The sequence below is a fragment of the Takifugu rubripes genome, chromosome 11, assembly GCF_901000725.2.
Source record: "Takifugu rubripes chromosome 11, fTakRub1.2, whole genome shotgun sequence".
Lineage (NCBI taxonomy): Eukaryota > Metazoa > Chordata > Actinopteri > Tetraodontiformes > Tetraodontidae > Takifugu > Takifugu rubripes.
The window spans coordinates 15,108,698-15,124,917 of NC_042295.1; the positions used below are offsets into that span (position 1 = coordinate 15,108,698).

The window sequence follows — 16,220 nt, forward strand, 5'->3', positions numbered from 1 at the left end:
AATCTGCAGCCACGCTAGCATGAACCACAGTGTTAGCGCATCTGACCGTATCCTGAGTGTAAATGTGCCGGCATGCACGCGGACATTTGTCTCTCCGACCATGCACGCACGTGCACGTGTGTGTGTTAAAGACAACACACGCACGTGCACGTGTGTGTGTTAAAGAGAACAGCTTCAGACTGATTGGATTTCTTCCATCTAATGCTCCGTAGAGGCTTTGGAAGCTCTGGTTTCAGCTGCTGGTAATCCAGCCAGTCATCTGCGGCTCTCCCTTTCCCTGTACACCCCCCCCCCCCCTGTAGACCCCCCCCCCCATCCAGACACCACAGATTACACTTTTATTATGACAGATTCATTCGGATTTCTAAGTGCAGTGGAAAAGACGCCCCCGCCGCCTTTTTTCCAGGAGACGTTCGGATTTCAGCCAGAAAGGAATGAGAACGACAGGTTGGATGGAGGGAGAGAAATATGGAGGGCGACCAGAAGATGGGCGCCTGCGTGCACGTGCACGAGGTCAGACCGTTGGGAACAATCCCACCACCATAAATCAGCCGGGGTGTGGAACCCTTTCTCGAAACGAGGGTGCCCAAACTTTGAACTGACCCTGGGCTGTAAATGTGTGTGTGTGTGTGTGTGTGTGTGTGTGTGTGTGTGTGTGTGTGTGGGAAAAGGAAGTGGAGAGGTGTTTATGTCTCGATACACAACACTTGCCAGAGAATTAGCATGGAGAGTGTGTGTGTGGGCGCATCTGTCAGCGTACCAGAGTCTCTTCAGCCAATCAGGCTGACGTGCACGTGGAACCATATCCTGGACGGAGGAAGGAGGCTTCACAGGCTGTGGTTTCGGAACTTGGAAGCAGGAGCTCTTTTGTAACCAGCGGCCCCCCTCGTGTTGCTCGCCCCTTTTTTTTTTTTTTCCGCGGTGGCACCAAAAATCAAGCGACGCTAATCTGGCGGCCACGTGTGCGCCGCCGTCTCCGTCTGTTAACGTCAGATCATAATCAAGCGCACGTTGGCGCACGCCACCGGAGCTGACCACATCTGCTCCTGGCGGCGTAAACGCTCCGCGATGAACACGTTCTCAAAAACAAACTTGTCACTTCAAGAACTCAAACAACAAAACACGCCGCCGCCGCCGCCGCCTCTGAGACGATTCTCAAACACTGACGCCAACAGAGTCGGGCGCCTGGTATTTTCCTTTGAAACTTTCCTAAATTCTGATGGATCACCTGCTCGGGCTCATCGTGTAACGACGATACCGCTCAGAAAATCTTTATCTTCACTTTAGCCGAGGCCAAAAAATCAAAATGCAACATGAGGAGGCAACGTGATTAAAGTGGCGTATCTGTCATCTTTGGGGGAGAGATGGATGTCTGGATTAGCTCGCTGTAGCAAAGGCCCCTGACCCCCCCAGGGGTTGGTCTCTCTGAGCCGAACCGTCCTCAGTGGGTCCCAGGAGGGCCTTCAAATTGGCTGGTGCTGGTGGGGAAGATTGATCGGGAGGGATACAAATGGCCGTCATCTAATTGTTTAAGGGAGACACAACACATTAGGCCAACAGGATTACACAACCTTGGGTTAATCTATTTACCCAGAGATGTCTGCAATCCCATACCTCTCCATATCCATCTCCATCTCAACCCCCACCCGTCACAACCGACCATCTCCTGTCGCTTTTTCACCCCGCTGAAACTCAATCTGCCACCGAATTCCAGGCCCGTTTGAACTCCCCGACTAAAAGCCTGGGTTTTGTTAGCGTTAGCTCAGATGCTATTCTCCCTGGAGCCCATGGTCAAAGTGATGGGAATGTATATAATGTCATAGATAATCTGATCGTAATCAGCGGACTGTGGACCCCTCATTAATCATCCAACTGTGATTTTTTAAAAGGCAGATGTTCTTGAAGGAGTAAGGTTACAGTATCACCGAGGTCAAAGATTCAGCAGTTGGGAGAGGACTAGCTTGCATGTGCGTGCGTGTTGGCCCCTCATCCCTGTGGTGAACAGGTACAATAACCCAGTCTGGTTGTGAGAGGGCACCCTGTGTGACTCCATTGTTCCTCGCTCTATAACTCCAGCCGTCCTTTATATCCAATAAAAGCGTCTGAACAGGAGCATTTTTCAGTTAAAACGCCGTCTCCTCTCTGACATTAAGAGCGCGTATGACCCAATTTTAGCATTGTCACAGTCCCTGAAGATAGAGGTATGATTTGTGCAGCAGTGACGCACTGGGGGGGTCGAGTACGAGCCATTATCTGTGCTTTAACCTTCACACGGAGAAGGCGTCTGAACGCAGATAGCGAGGCTGCTTGAAATACGCTCTCATTATCAGCTGCAGCTGGATTGGCTTCAGATAAGATCGTTCACTGTAGCTTTAATGAAAACCAATTGATTTCCTGTCTTGCTAGTCGGGAAAAAAAAAAAAAGGTGTCGAGCTAATTTGGAGTTTTATGGCTCAGATTTTGCAGAATGTTTCCCAGGGTGACCTGGAGAAAAGCAAGTTAAATATTATTCTGCTAGCTCATAGAAATAGAGCTCAATGCTCGCACCAGCCAGGGGAAACTGGAGGGTTTATTGATGCCCGCCGCTCCTTTAGAAATAGACCAGTGCCACACACACGAGGCACGTGTGGGTGCATACAACACCCGGCTTTAAGACCGCGATTCATGGAAAACAGGCGATTGCTTGGTGGCCCAGGCCTCTGTTTGTAGGGGATTTAGGAGGCGACTCCAGGGAAAAATGTTGCTTTATTTTTCTATTTTTCCCATTATTTCTCCAGCCCCCTCACCGGTGACTTCCATCCAGGCGAAGGATATCACCAGGCACACCATCTCACTGGCCTGGCAGCCCCCGGACAGAGCCAACGGGGTCATTCTGGAGTACGAGGTCAAGTACTACGAGAAGGTGAGGGCTTCGTTGAGGCGCCGCTGCTGTTGGTGCATAGAAACCCCAGTGACCACTAACGTCTTCTGCTGTCCCCAGGACCAGAATGAGAGAAGCTACAGAATCATAAAAACCTCATCCAGGAGCACCGACATCAAAGGTCTAACCCCCCTCACTTCCTACGTCTTCCACGTGCGTGCTCGCACGGCGGCCAGCTACGGGGAGTTTAGCGGCCCGTTTGAGGTCATGACCAACTCTGGTGAGCTCGAGCAGATCTTGGAGGCTTTGAGGCAGCTCCTGCGTGTTCATTTCAGGGAAAATGGCAGCGAGTGGCAGCATATTTTATCCGCTTGTCTCTTTTTACCGCGGCGCCGTTCATCAAAAACAACCGTTGTCAATAAAAGATGAAAGGACGGCGCCGCGGCACCTGGCTGGACATTTGAAAATGCTTCCAGTGGAAACCTCTGAATCCTGCCGATGGGTCATCGCTCAGACAAAAGCCTCTCCTGGATATCTCATTTCCCCCGTGGTTATTTTGTACACGGGGAGTCTGAGGCAGGTTACAGGGAAGCCCTCCACGGCCAGATGTTCCTTTGTGATGCAGATGCTGCAGCAGCGCATGCTAACGAGTCCCCGTTCTCTGGCGTGGGAAGACGGGTGTGTGTGGTAGCTTCAGTCACTTATGCTAACTCACCTTCCTCCCCATTTCTTGCCCCCCCCAGTACCTGCGCCCATTATCGGTGACGGAGCCAACTCCACCGTGTTGCTGGTGTCAGTGGTGGGCAGCGTGGTCCTCCTCATCATCCTCATCAGCGCCTTCGTCATCAGCCGCAGGTGAGCCTCATCTTCCTCCATCTTCCCCCTCTTAACCCCCCCCCCCCAGAAAAGGGATGTCTTGCTCAGAGAGCAGGAAAACTAGCTGTCACACGTGCACGCTGAGTCACATTGAAACCGGCTCCCCCAGATGGGGATGATGACTTGCTGCACCGGAGACGTGACTGGCAGCCGCGACAGCCAAAAAGATGCAATCAGCGACCCCTGGCTCCCTGCCCCCCCCCCCCTCACATCCATCTCCGCTCATCACCCACCCCGCCCCCCCCCCCCCTCCTTTGTCTCAGTTGTAATCTGGGCCAGGAGTTATTTTCTCCTGCTGCACCTTGCTGACCGCGGTGAAGAGAAAGGGGGGAGACAGGGATGGTGAACAATGAGATAAGCAGGCGGCGAGGAGCCGGAGATAGAGCGGAGCGCCGGAGCGCCGGGCCGAGAGGCATCAGGTGGATTTGCTCTGACCCAATCTCAGGGTGTTAACCAGGGAGCGGGACAAAGCGCCGTCACACAGATGGGATTACATGCAGATGGGGCAGCTGCACCTCAGGGTGTTGTTAACCACACTCCCCTCTGCTTATATGTGCTGGGGAAGAGCACACATTCACTATTATCGTAGCACAGTCAGAAATAGCATATTTAATACGTGGAAGGTTCGATTCTTAGTTGTAATTTAATCGGACAATTATCAGTAGTAGTGAGCCTGTGTATTTGGAGCTCACAGTCCAAATTTGCATGTGTGTATTGATGTTGATATTGAGTGGAGGAGGTCGCGCGTGTACGTGCGTGCACGTGCGTGCACGTGGGTGCGTCTGCTTCACCCTGATTGCGGCCGTCCTCAGCCGAGCAGGTGGCTGTCTCTGCCTTTTTATATGCATATGAAGGCCACTGTGCTGTCGCCACTGTCCTGAAGTCGCCCCGGCAGGCTGGGGGCGACACTCACACCGAGGTTTACGAGCTCTGCCCAGCCAGGGAGGGGGGCAATCTGCCCATTTCCACCGCTGACCCAGCCTGGGGATTTAAGTGCATCTTCTCAGGGATCGACTGGCTGCTGTGGTGTCCTACAAGATTCTTTATCCCCCTCAAATTCTTTTAAAAATTTCCTCAACGTGTTACACAATCACTTGGAGACCAAGCTCCCATTATTAATAATTCCCTTATTAATCATCATCAACATTTATATCTTATCAGTAGTCAATGAGATTCCTGCTACTTCACATGATTTAACTGAAGTGGCTCATTGAATATTCCTTTGAATTTTAATCAGGAGCTAGCCTGCTAATTAGCGCTCATGCCGTTGATGTGTCCATGCCTCCTGTTGACGTTTGAAGACAATTGTGAGCTGTAGATCTGATGTTTGTGCTCCTTTCTCCTTCCAGGAGGAGCAAGTACAGCAAGGCCAAGCAGGACTCTGACGAGGAGAAGCATTTGCATCAAGGTACCGCTGTCAACACTCCGCCGCCGCCGCCTTTAATAGAAAAGCATTAGCGCTGTCAGGTGTGTTCATCTAGACACGCTCGAAACCACAAATGAAGCCCATAAAATGGAGGGAGGGAAGAAAAAACCCAAATGTTTCGGAGTGAATCGACTGGCGTTCTGACGCGCTCCAAACACCTCATTATCAAGTCGTGCCTTCTTATTTGCGTCTTGCAGAAAAGTTCAAGCTAACGAGGTCCGTCTTCGTTGGAATGACATGAAAAGAGAGGAGTTAGAGTATAAAGAGAGGGGAAGGAAGGGGGGGCTGTGCTGAGGACGGAGGTGTAGCCCGCAGCACCATGGAAATCAAGACCAGATGGAGCGGAGTTTCACCTCTTTCTCCTTATTGTTGGATTTTTTGCCTCAATTCCTCTTCTCTAAACTCTGCCCTCAGGTGTGAGAATATATGTCGACCCCTTTACCTACGAGGACCCCAACCAGGCCGTCCGAGAGTTTGCCAAAGAGATCGACGCCTCCTGTATCAAGATCGAGAAAGTGATCGGAATCGGTGAGGAACGTTCCCCCTTTCTCCTCAGTCCAAGCAGAATAATCTTTGTAGGCTCCCGCAGAAAAGAAAAGCTAAAGTTTGTTCTTCTCCTGGAAAAAGCCCTTGTGGAGAAGTAAAATCCAGCCAAAGGAGTCATGTGTGTCGCTACTGCACCCTGAGAAAAGTCAAACAATGACAAAATAATAAAGAGAAAGAATCAATATGTCCATTTCCCCATTAGCGCTGCTCCAGTGCCTGCGGGGGGGGGGGGGTAAAGGACCATGATCGATGTTTAAATCCAACCCCTTCTACTCACGCCGTCGTCTGCCGCACCCTTGACGCTGTTGTGAAACTATGGTTGCAGGCGAGTTCGGCGAGGTGTGCAGCGGCCGCCTGAAGATGCCGGGCAAGCGGGAGATCTGCGTGGCCATCAAGACCCTCAAGGCCGGCTACACCGACAAACAGAGGCGGGACTTCCTGTCCGAGGCCAGCATCATGGGCCAGTTCGACCATCCAAACATCATTCACCTGGAGGGCGTGGTCACCAAATGTAGGTTTTCTTTTCCTGAAGTCATTTTTCCGTGTCGTTAGAGAGACTTTTGGCTGCTGCTTGACACCCCTCATGTGCCGTACGTGTGTTTCCATATGTGGGATCCAGTGGAGACGTGGGACCACTTGTGGGGCAGCGAGCATGTAGTTTGTTTATGTACCACAGGGACCCGTCCCCACCGATCTTTTAGCATGACGCTATTGCCTTTGCTGATATTTTGTGACTTTGTGGCTAATGTTTTAAACATTTCCCTCCGCTCCCTGGAAACCAGGAACAGAGCCAAAAGGCAGAGAGTTGGGTTTCCAAAAAGCTGTTTGGGAAACTAACGGGGGTCAAGCAAACCTCGACTTTTCCCCTTTGATGGATGTTAAATTTGGCTTGTGACAAAGTTGCTTAATCACTGAATTACATACCTACAAATGTTTTACGGGCACATCCCGGCATGGCTGCCCCCAGCTGGGCTCTGTCCAGATGGAAAAGACCCAGCACTTAAAGGAAGGAGGGAGTGGTGTTGGAGGTAACTGGGTAGTTAGGGGGGGGTCTACAGGGTCCAAGGAAAAGGCCCTGTAGCGCAGCACCAGCCTCATTAATCATAGTGTCAGGCTAAATGTGTTTGGGGTTAGGGAATGATACCCTATCCCTCCTCTATCTGCTGTTGCATGACCGTGAAACAACAGCCAAATCTCCCTTTCTCTGCCTGTGGCACTCCTCTCTCTGCTTCCCCAAACCTTTTAGAACCATTTGTAAGGCTAGATGTGTTTTGTCAGGACTCCTGGCCATTTGGACGTGCCTGTGCGGTGGAGTCTACCTTTGTTTCTGGTGTCTGTGGAGCATCTTAATGCATCATAGTGCGACAGTTTGAACCTAAAGGTTAGATAAGAGTGTGTTTCGCACTATGCAGAAGCAGAGATATAGGCTAGGCGTCGGTAGCAGGAGCACAGCCACCACGTCCATCATAGCTCTCGGCTCGGGGAACGACCAGACAGGCTGAGAAAAAACAGGCCAGTGGAAGGAAAGGGACTTTCTGATTGAGTGGAGCTTCCAGAAAAGAGAAAAGGAGAGAAAAGGGAGAGTTATGGGAGGGACGGAGTAGAAGCAGACAAGCTGTCCAGCACCTACGGGATGTGGAACAACAGTGAGCTAAATCACCCACTAGCTCTCCGCCTCGGCGCAGTCTTACTATTGAACGTTTGACGCGGGGGTTTGGACAAGCGAGTCCTTCTCACACTGAGTGCGGCTGCAAATTCTATTAAAAATCCATTATTTGAGTTGCACTCCGCTCTGCGATGAAGTTAGCAGGCATTTGCAGTCTGCGCTCAGTTTGCCTGCATGTTCAACAGAGCCAATTAAGTCTTATTAATCATGGAGGAGCTCCAAATAGGCGGTGAAATACATAAATGTGCAAAAATCTTCCTCCCTCTCCCCAGACTGTTGGCTGCAGTCCACCATCTCTCCGGCTCTGTACTTAATACCCAGCTGTAATTAAACCTTAGCCTCCATTAATGCCTGAAATCCGACGTGATATATTCAACAGCTGATTCACGTTAAATAAGACGTTGCAAATTTAAAAAAGACCTGTGCGTTAGCGCCTGATCTTTGTTCCCCCCGACACCAGGGCTTATGGAAACGTCTGGCCAGTATTGTCCCCCCTGTTGCGCCTCTGCCTTCCCCTGTTTGGCTGGCAGGTGATAATGGGCCCCACGGCGGGGGCCCTCGCCCAGAGTTCATTGCCAAAGGCAGCAGGGCATTTGGAGTAAACAAGGAATTAACATGCAAATGGAAAAGGAGGAAGAGGGTGGGGCCGGGAAGGCGAGAGTTTAGGGTCTCAGGTCAGACGCTCCTTAGACCTGATTGGGAGCTGTCAATCAAAGGCAGCCCCAGGGGCAGAGGCGCGCAACAAAGGGAACAAAGATGGCACACAAAGAGGGCCCCCGTTCGCCCCCAACTTAAGCCCCATTTCCTCTTTTTAGGGCATCGCTGAAACGCCCCGTAATTAATGCAGTGCCAATCACGCAGTGGGTACGGCCCTGACTGACGGGCTCTTGGCACTGCCAGGGGCAACTTCAAGATGTCAGCTCATAACCCGTCAGCTGACAAGCATCAGATGTTTTTCAAGTCCCAATTAACTTCGGCACTTCAAATGGGACGAAGAGTTCAGTGGGCACATGCATTGTGTGTACGGGTCGGAACCTTGCCCTTCGATTTTGGGACAAGTGAGCCTCCTTTTCCTTTCCTCGTGTCTGCCCTCCCCCGAGAGACAAAGACAGACAGTGAGTGTCCACCCTCCCAGCCGCCTGTCCAGACTCAGATAAAGACAGACGCTCCCCCAGGAGACGCGGCAGAGAGAAGACAGAGGGGTGAGGTGAGAAAGGCCAGCGAGGAGTGGCAGGAATCAAGGGGAAAAGAGAGGGAGTTTAAAAAGACACCACGGAGAAGCGCTACGGGGGGGGGGGGGGCGAGGGACGCGTCAGGCGTTGGCAGGGGAGGACGAGGGCAGAGGGACAGTGAGACTGATGGGACGTCCAGCAGCAGCTCATATTGGCATAAACACAGGAGCGTTTGTGTGCTGTCTGCTTTGGTTTCACAGACACTTTAGCGTGGGGGCGAACGGGGGTGTCGTGGAACACTGAGCTAATGAATCACTCCGGGACGGAGATGGATGGGCTGAAGGACGCACACAGGCCCCCATTCCTCCGACAGCCCCCCCCGCTGTGTCGGGCTATGACATGCATCGTTTACCTCCATAATCATCTGCCCTTCATTCTCTCACTTCTCTCTCTCTCTGTCTCTCTGTCTCTCTCCCACCAGGCAAGCCAGTGATGATTATCACGGAGTACATGGAAAACGGATCGCTGGATGCATTCCTGAGGGTCAGTCATGCCTCTCTGTGTGTGTGTGTGTGTGTGGGGGGGGGGGGGTTGAATGTGACTGTAGCGTGCCGATCTAATCTAATCTGCGCGATGCCACCCTGGAACTCACGAGCAGTCGTTTGTTCTGATCTGTGCAGAAGAACGATGGTCGTTTCACGGTGATCCAGCTGGTCGGCATCCTGAGGGGAATCGCGTCAGGCATGAAGTACCTCTCCGACATGAGCTACGTTCACCGCGACCTGGCGGCCCGGAACATCCTGGTCAACAGCAACCTGGTGTGCAAGGTGTCTGACTTCGGCATGTCCCGGGTGCTGGAGGACGACCCCGAGGCCGCCTACACCACCAGGGTGAGCGTGCGCTCGCCTCAGCGCTCCCTCTGTTCCACCTCACCTGTCCCTTTTCATTCATCGTCCCGTCCTTCATTTTCAGGGAGGGAAGATCCCGATCCGCTGGACGGCCCCAGAGGCCATCGCTTACAGGAAGTTCACCTCAGCCAGCGACGTGTGGAGCTACGGCATCGTCATGTGGGAGGTGATGTCATACGGCGAGCGGCCATACTGGGACATGAGTAACCAAGATGTGAGTCGGACTTTAATCACACGCAGACAAATATTAACGCCACAGCAGGAATTAGGTGGAATATGAGCGCTGAAAGACTGATTCCCTGTTGCATTTGTGCTGCCAAACAATTTCAACGGATACTTCATCATTTTAACTGGGTTAGAAAATCCGATTACCTGCAGGGATGACAGAACACCCCAGGACTATTCCCTGTCCTCATTAGACATTAAATTCACATTTCTACTTCCACTAATGAGTGTAATCTGTGTACATCCTTGTATACTGAAGGGGCTGTAAAAATTGGTTGCAAAAGTGGCATCAGTATCACATTAGAAACAATAGCTTCCATCAGACTAATCAGCTGGAGTTTAACTCGTTACGACCTGATTTGGTGAAGGTGATCAAGGCCATCGATGAAGGCTACCGGCTGCCGCCGCCCATGGACTGTCCCGTGGCGCTGCACCAGCTCATGCTCGACTGCTGGCAGAGGGAACGGGCCGACCGGCCCAAGTTCGGACAGATCGTCAACATGCTGGACAAGCTGATCCGCAACCCCAACACGCTGAAGAGGACCGGAGGGGAGGCCGCCGTCAGGTGAGAGGGGGAGTTTTCCCACAGACGGACGCACAATAGCCCCTGAGGGGTCAAAACGGTCACTTCAGAGGACCAATCTGAGGTCTAATTAAGGTGCAAAGTCACGCTTACGCAACATTTTCTGTTCTCTCACAATCGCTCATTTCTTCTCGAAAGGCTCCTTCATGGCCCGCAGTTCCGTGTAAATATTCCGAACACCTGGAGACTCGGGTTTTCACCGATCGGTGACTTTTTGAAAACAGTTTTAATTTCCTTTGAGGATGATGCGAGCCAGACTGAAATGTCAATGGGCCGTATTTCTGCATCGGAGCGGGATAATCAGGAAAGTCTGCGGCTAGTGTTCCACATTATAGGCAGATTCTACGCATTAGCAGCCCCACTAAAAGGACTAAAACCTCTGTGTCTTAATCCACAAAAGCTCCATTAGCCAAAGCGTGACACAATGCAAACATGGCAGCCACATATTGAACTTCTCACATGCGTCTGCCCCCCCCATTAAACATTATCTGCCCTCGACACCATCTCTTTTCTACCCCAGTCGCCCTTCCTAATGGGAGGGGCTGCGCTGTACATTCAGGAATGTTGTCGGAGAGAGTTACGGTGCGACGCCGTGTTAAAAACAAACACGACCCTGCGGCTCTGACTCCATTACTCTTCAACCACTAAATGTGTTAAGACTGACCCGCGTGTGTTTACAGAGTCGGTGCCAGGCCACTGGAGTCTGTTCCAGTTTAACTAGTCACACACACACACACGCTGGGACGTAGTTAAGGAAAGTCCTCGGGGGTCATTAACAGGACGGCATCCTTTACATGCAGCTTTTACAGTTTCACAACAGCAGAGAGCGAGTGTGGAAGTGTGAAAATGGAGCCGATGCCTAATCCCTCCCGCCTATGGTGGTGCTGACCTATTACAGCAGGCCACGCCCTCTTCAGCTCAACAGCTTTATTTAGGAGAACGGCACCGAAAGCTCGGGAGACGGAGTCAGCAGAGCAAAGCAACCCCAACCTCAGTTTGCATGTAAATGCTGCGCCGCCAGATGTTGCAGCACAAAGGGGCGGGGCCAAACATGTTAGACCTTTCCCCCTCCCTGTAGAATAAAGATTAAGCACCGGTGTGAGCCACCCCTCATGCAAACATGACTTAATATCTGCAAAGACCTGCTCACATAGCTGAGCTGAGTCCTTCAAGATAAAGAGAAATGCAGCCTGGGCCATTTTCCATTTTGTGGGCTGCAGTCTATCATCGCACATGCTGCATATGTCATCCCTCCTCGTCCCATTTTCCAGGCCGTAGAACATTACATTTCAATTCCAGGGCACTTAAACAGAATGTGAATTTCATTGTCTGTTTGCACAAGTTGAACACATTGTGGTTGCTGGCTGGAGACCGAAACACTGTTGAGCTCATGTCTGCGGAGGCTGAGAGAAAAAAAAAAACGACAAACTCAATTCTCCGTCTCTCCACCAGGCCCAACACTGCCCTGCTGGAACCAGGAAGCCCAGAGGCGTCATCAGCCGTCGGCACGGTAGAAGACTGGCTGCAGGCCATCGGCATGGAGAGATACAGGGACAACTTTACAGCTGCTGGCTACACCAGTCCAGAGGCCGTGGTCCACATGACTCAAGAGTGAGTAAGGACCGGGGATGAGTGGTTCTGGCGGTCCAGATGTGTGGAATGATGCGTAGTGGAGGAGAACCTGCTCAACGCGGATGGAAATGAGCTGCAGTGCAGCGCCTCAAAGCTGCGAACGGATTTAATTTAGTGCTAGCACTTGAGTTTTATCCTTCGTTTCAAAACCAATAAGCACGCGGCGCAATATGTTACACGTTTCCCGCTCGGTTATCTGCACATTTTTGATTCCCGCCCATTAAAAGGACAGCATCCAGATTGCCGCGTTGGCAGACGGAACGCCTTATTCAGCAGTTAAAGTGTCTGGCCGGCGTCCAGTGGAACGCTGTAGAATTCATCAAGTGGATCCTGCCTGTTTATGTTTGCCCCGCTCCTCACGCTCCTCTCTCTGCCCCCCCCCCCCCATCCGTTTAGGGACATGGCTCGCATCGGCATCTCCTCGGCAGCGCACCAGAACAAGATCCTGAGCAGTCTCCAGGGAATGCTGTCCCAAATGCAACAGATGCAAGGCCGAATGGTTCCCGTCTGAGAGATCAAAGCGGCGAGTGGGAAGAAGGATGGGAAGCAGCTTTTTTTTTTTTTTTTAAATGGATAAATAATTAACATAAAGATGAAATATTACAAAAAAAAAGAGACCAATAAACTATGAAGAAATAGTTTACCTCATCCGTGCACTTAAATTGGATCTAAAAGAAAAGATGACGCTGATGAAGAAAAAAAAAAAGTGATGAAAGTGGCACTTTTAGTAATCAGACCTTTACCTGCCCCCCTTTGTTGTTTTGGAGAACACGTGAGTCTCCGGCATTTCTGGATGGAGGAGGAACGGCTGGAAAAGTGCTTCTGGAGTGCCTTTAAGGGTCTGGAAGGAAAAGCAAAGAGGCGGGAGGAGAAATCCTACCTTTATTCCCTCTTTAGGCAGAATGTTGTTTCTGGAACTTTCTCTCTGGAATCTACGGACCAGATTCTTCTGTTTTTTAATTTCCCATGACTGTGTTTGTTGTACATGAACTGTATCTCTGGGACTCCGCGGCCGCCCCGGCCACCATTGTTCCCCCCCCAGCTGGATCTGTTTGAAGTCTCTCAGACAAAATGGAGGATCTCAACTGTCAAATGTAAACAGTGGATCTCCGCGGTGGAGGGACGGAGGGCCTATTTCTGAGGATCTTCTGATGTTTCATCCTCGGCTCTGGACTCTTTCTCGCAGATCGCTGTACTTTGTTGCCCTCAGGATGTTTCTGAGAATGTTTTTTGATCTTCCAGAGGAGTCTTCCCACTCCCCTGTCTTCCCCTGAATGCCCTCCTACACCACAGATAAACACACTTTTGGGTCTTTCCACACAACTCCTTCTAAGTCGAAGCCCTCTGCTCATGTAGAACTCTTCCTCCAAGCGTCTGATGGGCAGCGTCTGCACCCCTCCGGACTGGCTGCACGTGGACTTGAGAATGAAGGAATTTATTTATTGACAATAACAGCTCAGTCTGAAGGGACGCCAGACGGACGGGGACCAGGATCACCATCGCCCAGGAGGGAAACGACATTTTCAAGGTGAAAATTGAGCGAGTTAAAATTCTATTAATGTTTGTTTTGATGGGTGTCAATAAGTTAAGATGTTACACACACACACACACACACACACATTCTGATCCCCCTCATCCTATGGCCCCTCCTGTCTGAATGCTCCCGTTTCAGCCTGGAAGCTTCGCAGCAGAAACTGTTTACATTCAAAACCACCGTGACTGATGCAGCCCATTCTTTCTCCCCCCCCCCCCCCCCCCCCCCCCCCAGCTGCTGCCATCCATCATGAAAAGGATCCTCGCCCGTCGCTGCCATCTTCCTCTTTGTCTTCCACCTCCCCGCTCGCCCCTCGCCTCTCCCCGGACTCTCCAGGGGACGACAGAGGCCGCCTCTGAGCGCCCGGGGGCGTTCGCCATCGCATTGCATCACGCCGCCTCAACACGCCGGCCGCCACAGCTGCCCGCCCAGCGACATACTCGGATGTCTGTGAACGATTACTCCACATCAGCTAGAGAAGAAGAATGTAATATAATAGAGAAATCCTGCTCCGGAGGACGCCGCGCTTTGATTTCAGAGGCTTTTTTGTACCGTTTGGTTCTGTTTGCATGTAAACTAACAAACCCTGGAGTGTGAATGGTGCGTGTCTGCGAGTGTGTGTCGTTACTCAGCGATTGTGTTCTCACCACTGTTGAGGAGGCAGCAGATACGCAGTGATTTATTCCCCGAGGTTTGCTGCCTCTGCATCTGAGTGGGTCCCTCAGCAGACGCGTCGGTTCTGCTGCCTCGGACCGCTGACGCTAAAAAGGAGAAATCTGGAGGACACGGGCGAGAGCTCCGACTCTCCACCGCATCACCCGACCAGTGATGGAGATGTTGGACCCCATTTCTCCGCGTGTTTGAATGTTTCAGAAAAGGGTCGGAACAAAAGGGAAACGTTATTTTTCAGAGCTCCGACCCATTTCCAGGCTGTGGTCGGCTGAACCTGCTCAGATGTGAATGTCTCTGAAGGCTTCATGTGCTTCAGACCTACCACAACACCTCCGTCCTTAACAGCTCGATGCCCTTTGCTGGTCTGCCAGTGCGTTGGTTCTCCTGGGGGGGGTCACAGAAAGAGGACCTGTTGCAGATATGCAAGACAAGATGAGGATGAGCGAGAAACCAGAATGTACTGTAAAATACCCTTTTGTCTTTACTTAAATGTCGGATGAGTTGAAAAATGAGAAAAAATAAGAAAAAGAGTTCACGTTCCTCTTTGTTTCTTCTGACGTCACAGGATCTAGCACGTAGATCTAACATTCTCTCCTTTTTTTGTACCTTTTTTTCCGACGCAGTCATGTTTTTTCGGCGTGTTTCTTTTGTTTTCATGGAGGAGCTCTAGGTACCTGTAACTTATGTCATTTATTTATGTCCTTTTATATCTAGTTTGTAAAATAATAGCCTAAAGTGAAGAAAATAAAAGGGTGCCAGAGTGCATTCTTAATAAAGTAGAAATCAGATGATGGCTGCAATGCTTGTCATTCACACACACACACACACACACTCACACACACACACATGCACGCATTATTGGATTATTTTAATGTCGTGCTGATGCATTTTGACCACATATTAGAGTTTCACTTTACTTCCATACAGACGACCAAGCAGCTTAAATATTCATAATAAGACATGATTGGATAAAAACCAGATAAGCCCCATGAACATGATTATTGATTAAAATGATAATGATATGATTAAAGTGATGCACTTGTAGAAACTTTGCAGTATTTTAGCAATTTTGTTTTATTGCACAATTATTTCTAACTTCATTGGGACACTTTATAACGCTGATGTTACTGATTCACTCACCTATAAGGGAGGAACCGATCACCTGACTACCATGAGTGCATTGATTACCCTGTAATTTCATTGCTTTTAATAGCCAAGGAACTTAACTTAAAGCCTCTCTTCTACTTCTATTTTCACTGTTAAAGTCTCTCTCTCTCACACACACACACACACACACACACACACTCTTTCTCTCTTAAACACACACTCAAGTCATGACTTAATATAATGACTTTAACCTCAAAGACTTTGCTCCGTCTGTCCTTCAGCAGTAACGAGCACCACTTGTCTGCCCCACTGTGTGTGTGTGTGTGTGTGTGTGTGTGTGTGTGTGTGTGTTTAATCAGAATAACATCTGCTTCCTGCGCTCATTTCCAGTCGCGATAAACTGCTGATTGTCTTCAGTGTTTGATAAGAGCCGTGGAGAGCGCGGAGGGGAGGAGAGGACAATGTGGGAAGCTGGAGTCGGCGTTCCGTGTTTTTCACGGTTCCTGAGACACGGCCAGCGTCGGCCTGCATACATTAAACCTCCGCAGATGTTTATCGGCCTCAGCGGGAAAGTGCGCCTCCTTGGCAGCGCGTCCGCCTGCTTTGTGGGGAGACAGAAGAAGATTACAGGGGCCCAGTTTGATAAATGTGCCCTCAACTGACAGGGGCCGGGGTTTGTTTTCTTTTTCTTTGGTTTAATAAGCTGCTGCGCCCTCCGACAGTTCAAATAAGAATGGTAGAAAAAGCTAAAAAAAAAATGACGTGTTGTAAAATGTTGAGCTCCCTCTTCACAAGGCCCCTGGAACCCCGAGAGCAGAGCCAAGCCCGGCCAAACTAAAGTTGCAATTAGAGTCATAATTTCATCCTCAAGGGTCCTTGAATATCTGCAGCGGGTTTTTAATCCAAACCATCTGACGTATATGAACACATCAGAATGTTTGTGGTGCAGAATCAAAGCCAGAGGATCACCAAAGACCTCACCATTTGTCATCTGGGGGAAGCCAATTTGTTCA

General features: G+C 50.5%; 1 protein-coding gene across 1 annotated transcript in view; it reads left to right on the forward strand.

Annotated features, from left to right (window-relative positions):
- The window catches only part of epha4l (eph receptor A4, like), a 36,728-nt gene extending 21,840 nt beyond the window's left edge, over positions 1 to 14,888 (forward strand). Inside the window, exons 6-18 of the mRNA XM_003968749.3 lie at positions 2,778 to 2,902; positions 2,981 to 3,140; positions 3,604 to 3,715; positions 5,086 to 5,144; positions 5,577 to 5,690; positions 6,034 to 6,219; positions 9,028 to 9,089; positions 9,227 to 9,436; positions 9,519 to 9,668; positions 10,048 to 10,244; positions 11,715 to 11,873; positions 12,291 to 13,422; positions 13,663 to 14,888. Coding sequence (XP_003968798.2) covers positions 2,778 to 2,902; positions 2,981 to 3,140; positions 3,604 to 3,715; positions 5,086 to 5,144; positions 5,577 to 5,690; positions 6,034 to 6,219; positions 9,028 to 9,089; positions 9,227 to 9,436; positions 9,519 to 9,668; positions 10,048 to 10,244; positions 11,715 to 11,873; positions 12,291 to 12,405 — 1,649 coding nt within the window. The 3' untranslated portion in view covers positions 12,406 to 13,422; positions 13,663 to 14,888. The remainder of the gene's footprint in view (positions 1 to 2,777; positions 2,903 to 2,980; positions 3,141 to 3,603; positions 3,716 to 5,085; positions 5,145 to 5,576; positions 5,691 to 6,033; positions 6,220 to 9,027; positions 9,090 to 9,226; positions 9,437 to 9,518; positions 9,669 to 10,047; positions 10,245 to 11,714; positions 11,874 to 12,290; positions 13,423 to 13,662) is intronic.
- The last annotated feature ends 1,332 nt before the right edge of the window (positions 14,889 to 16,220 follow it).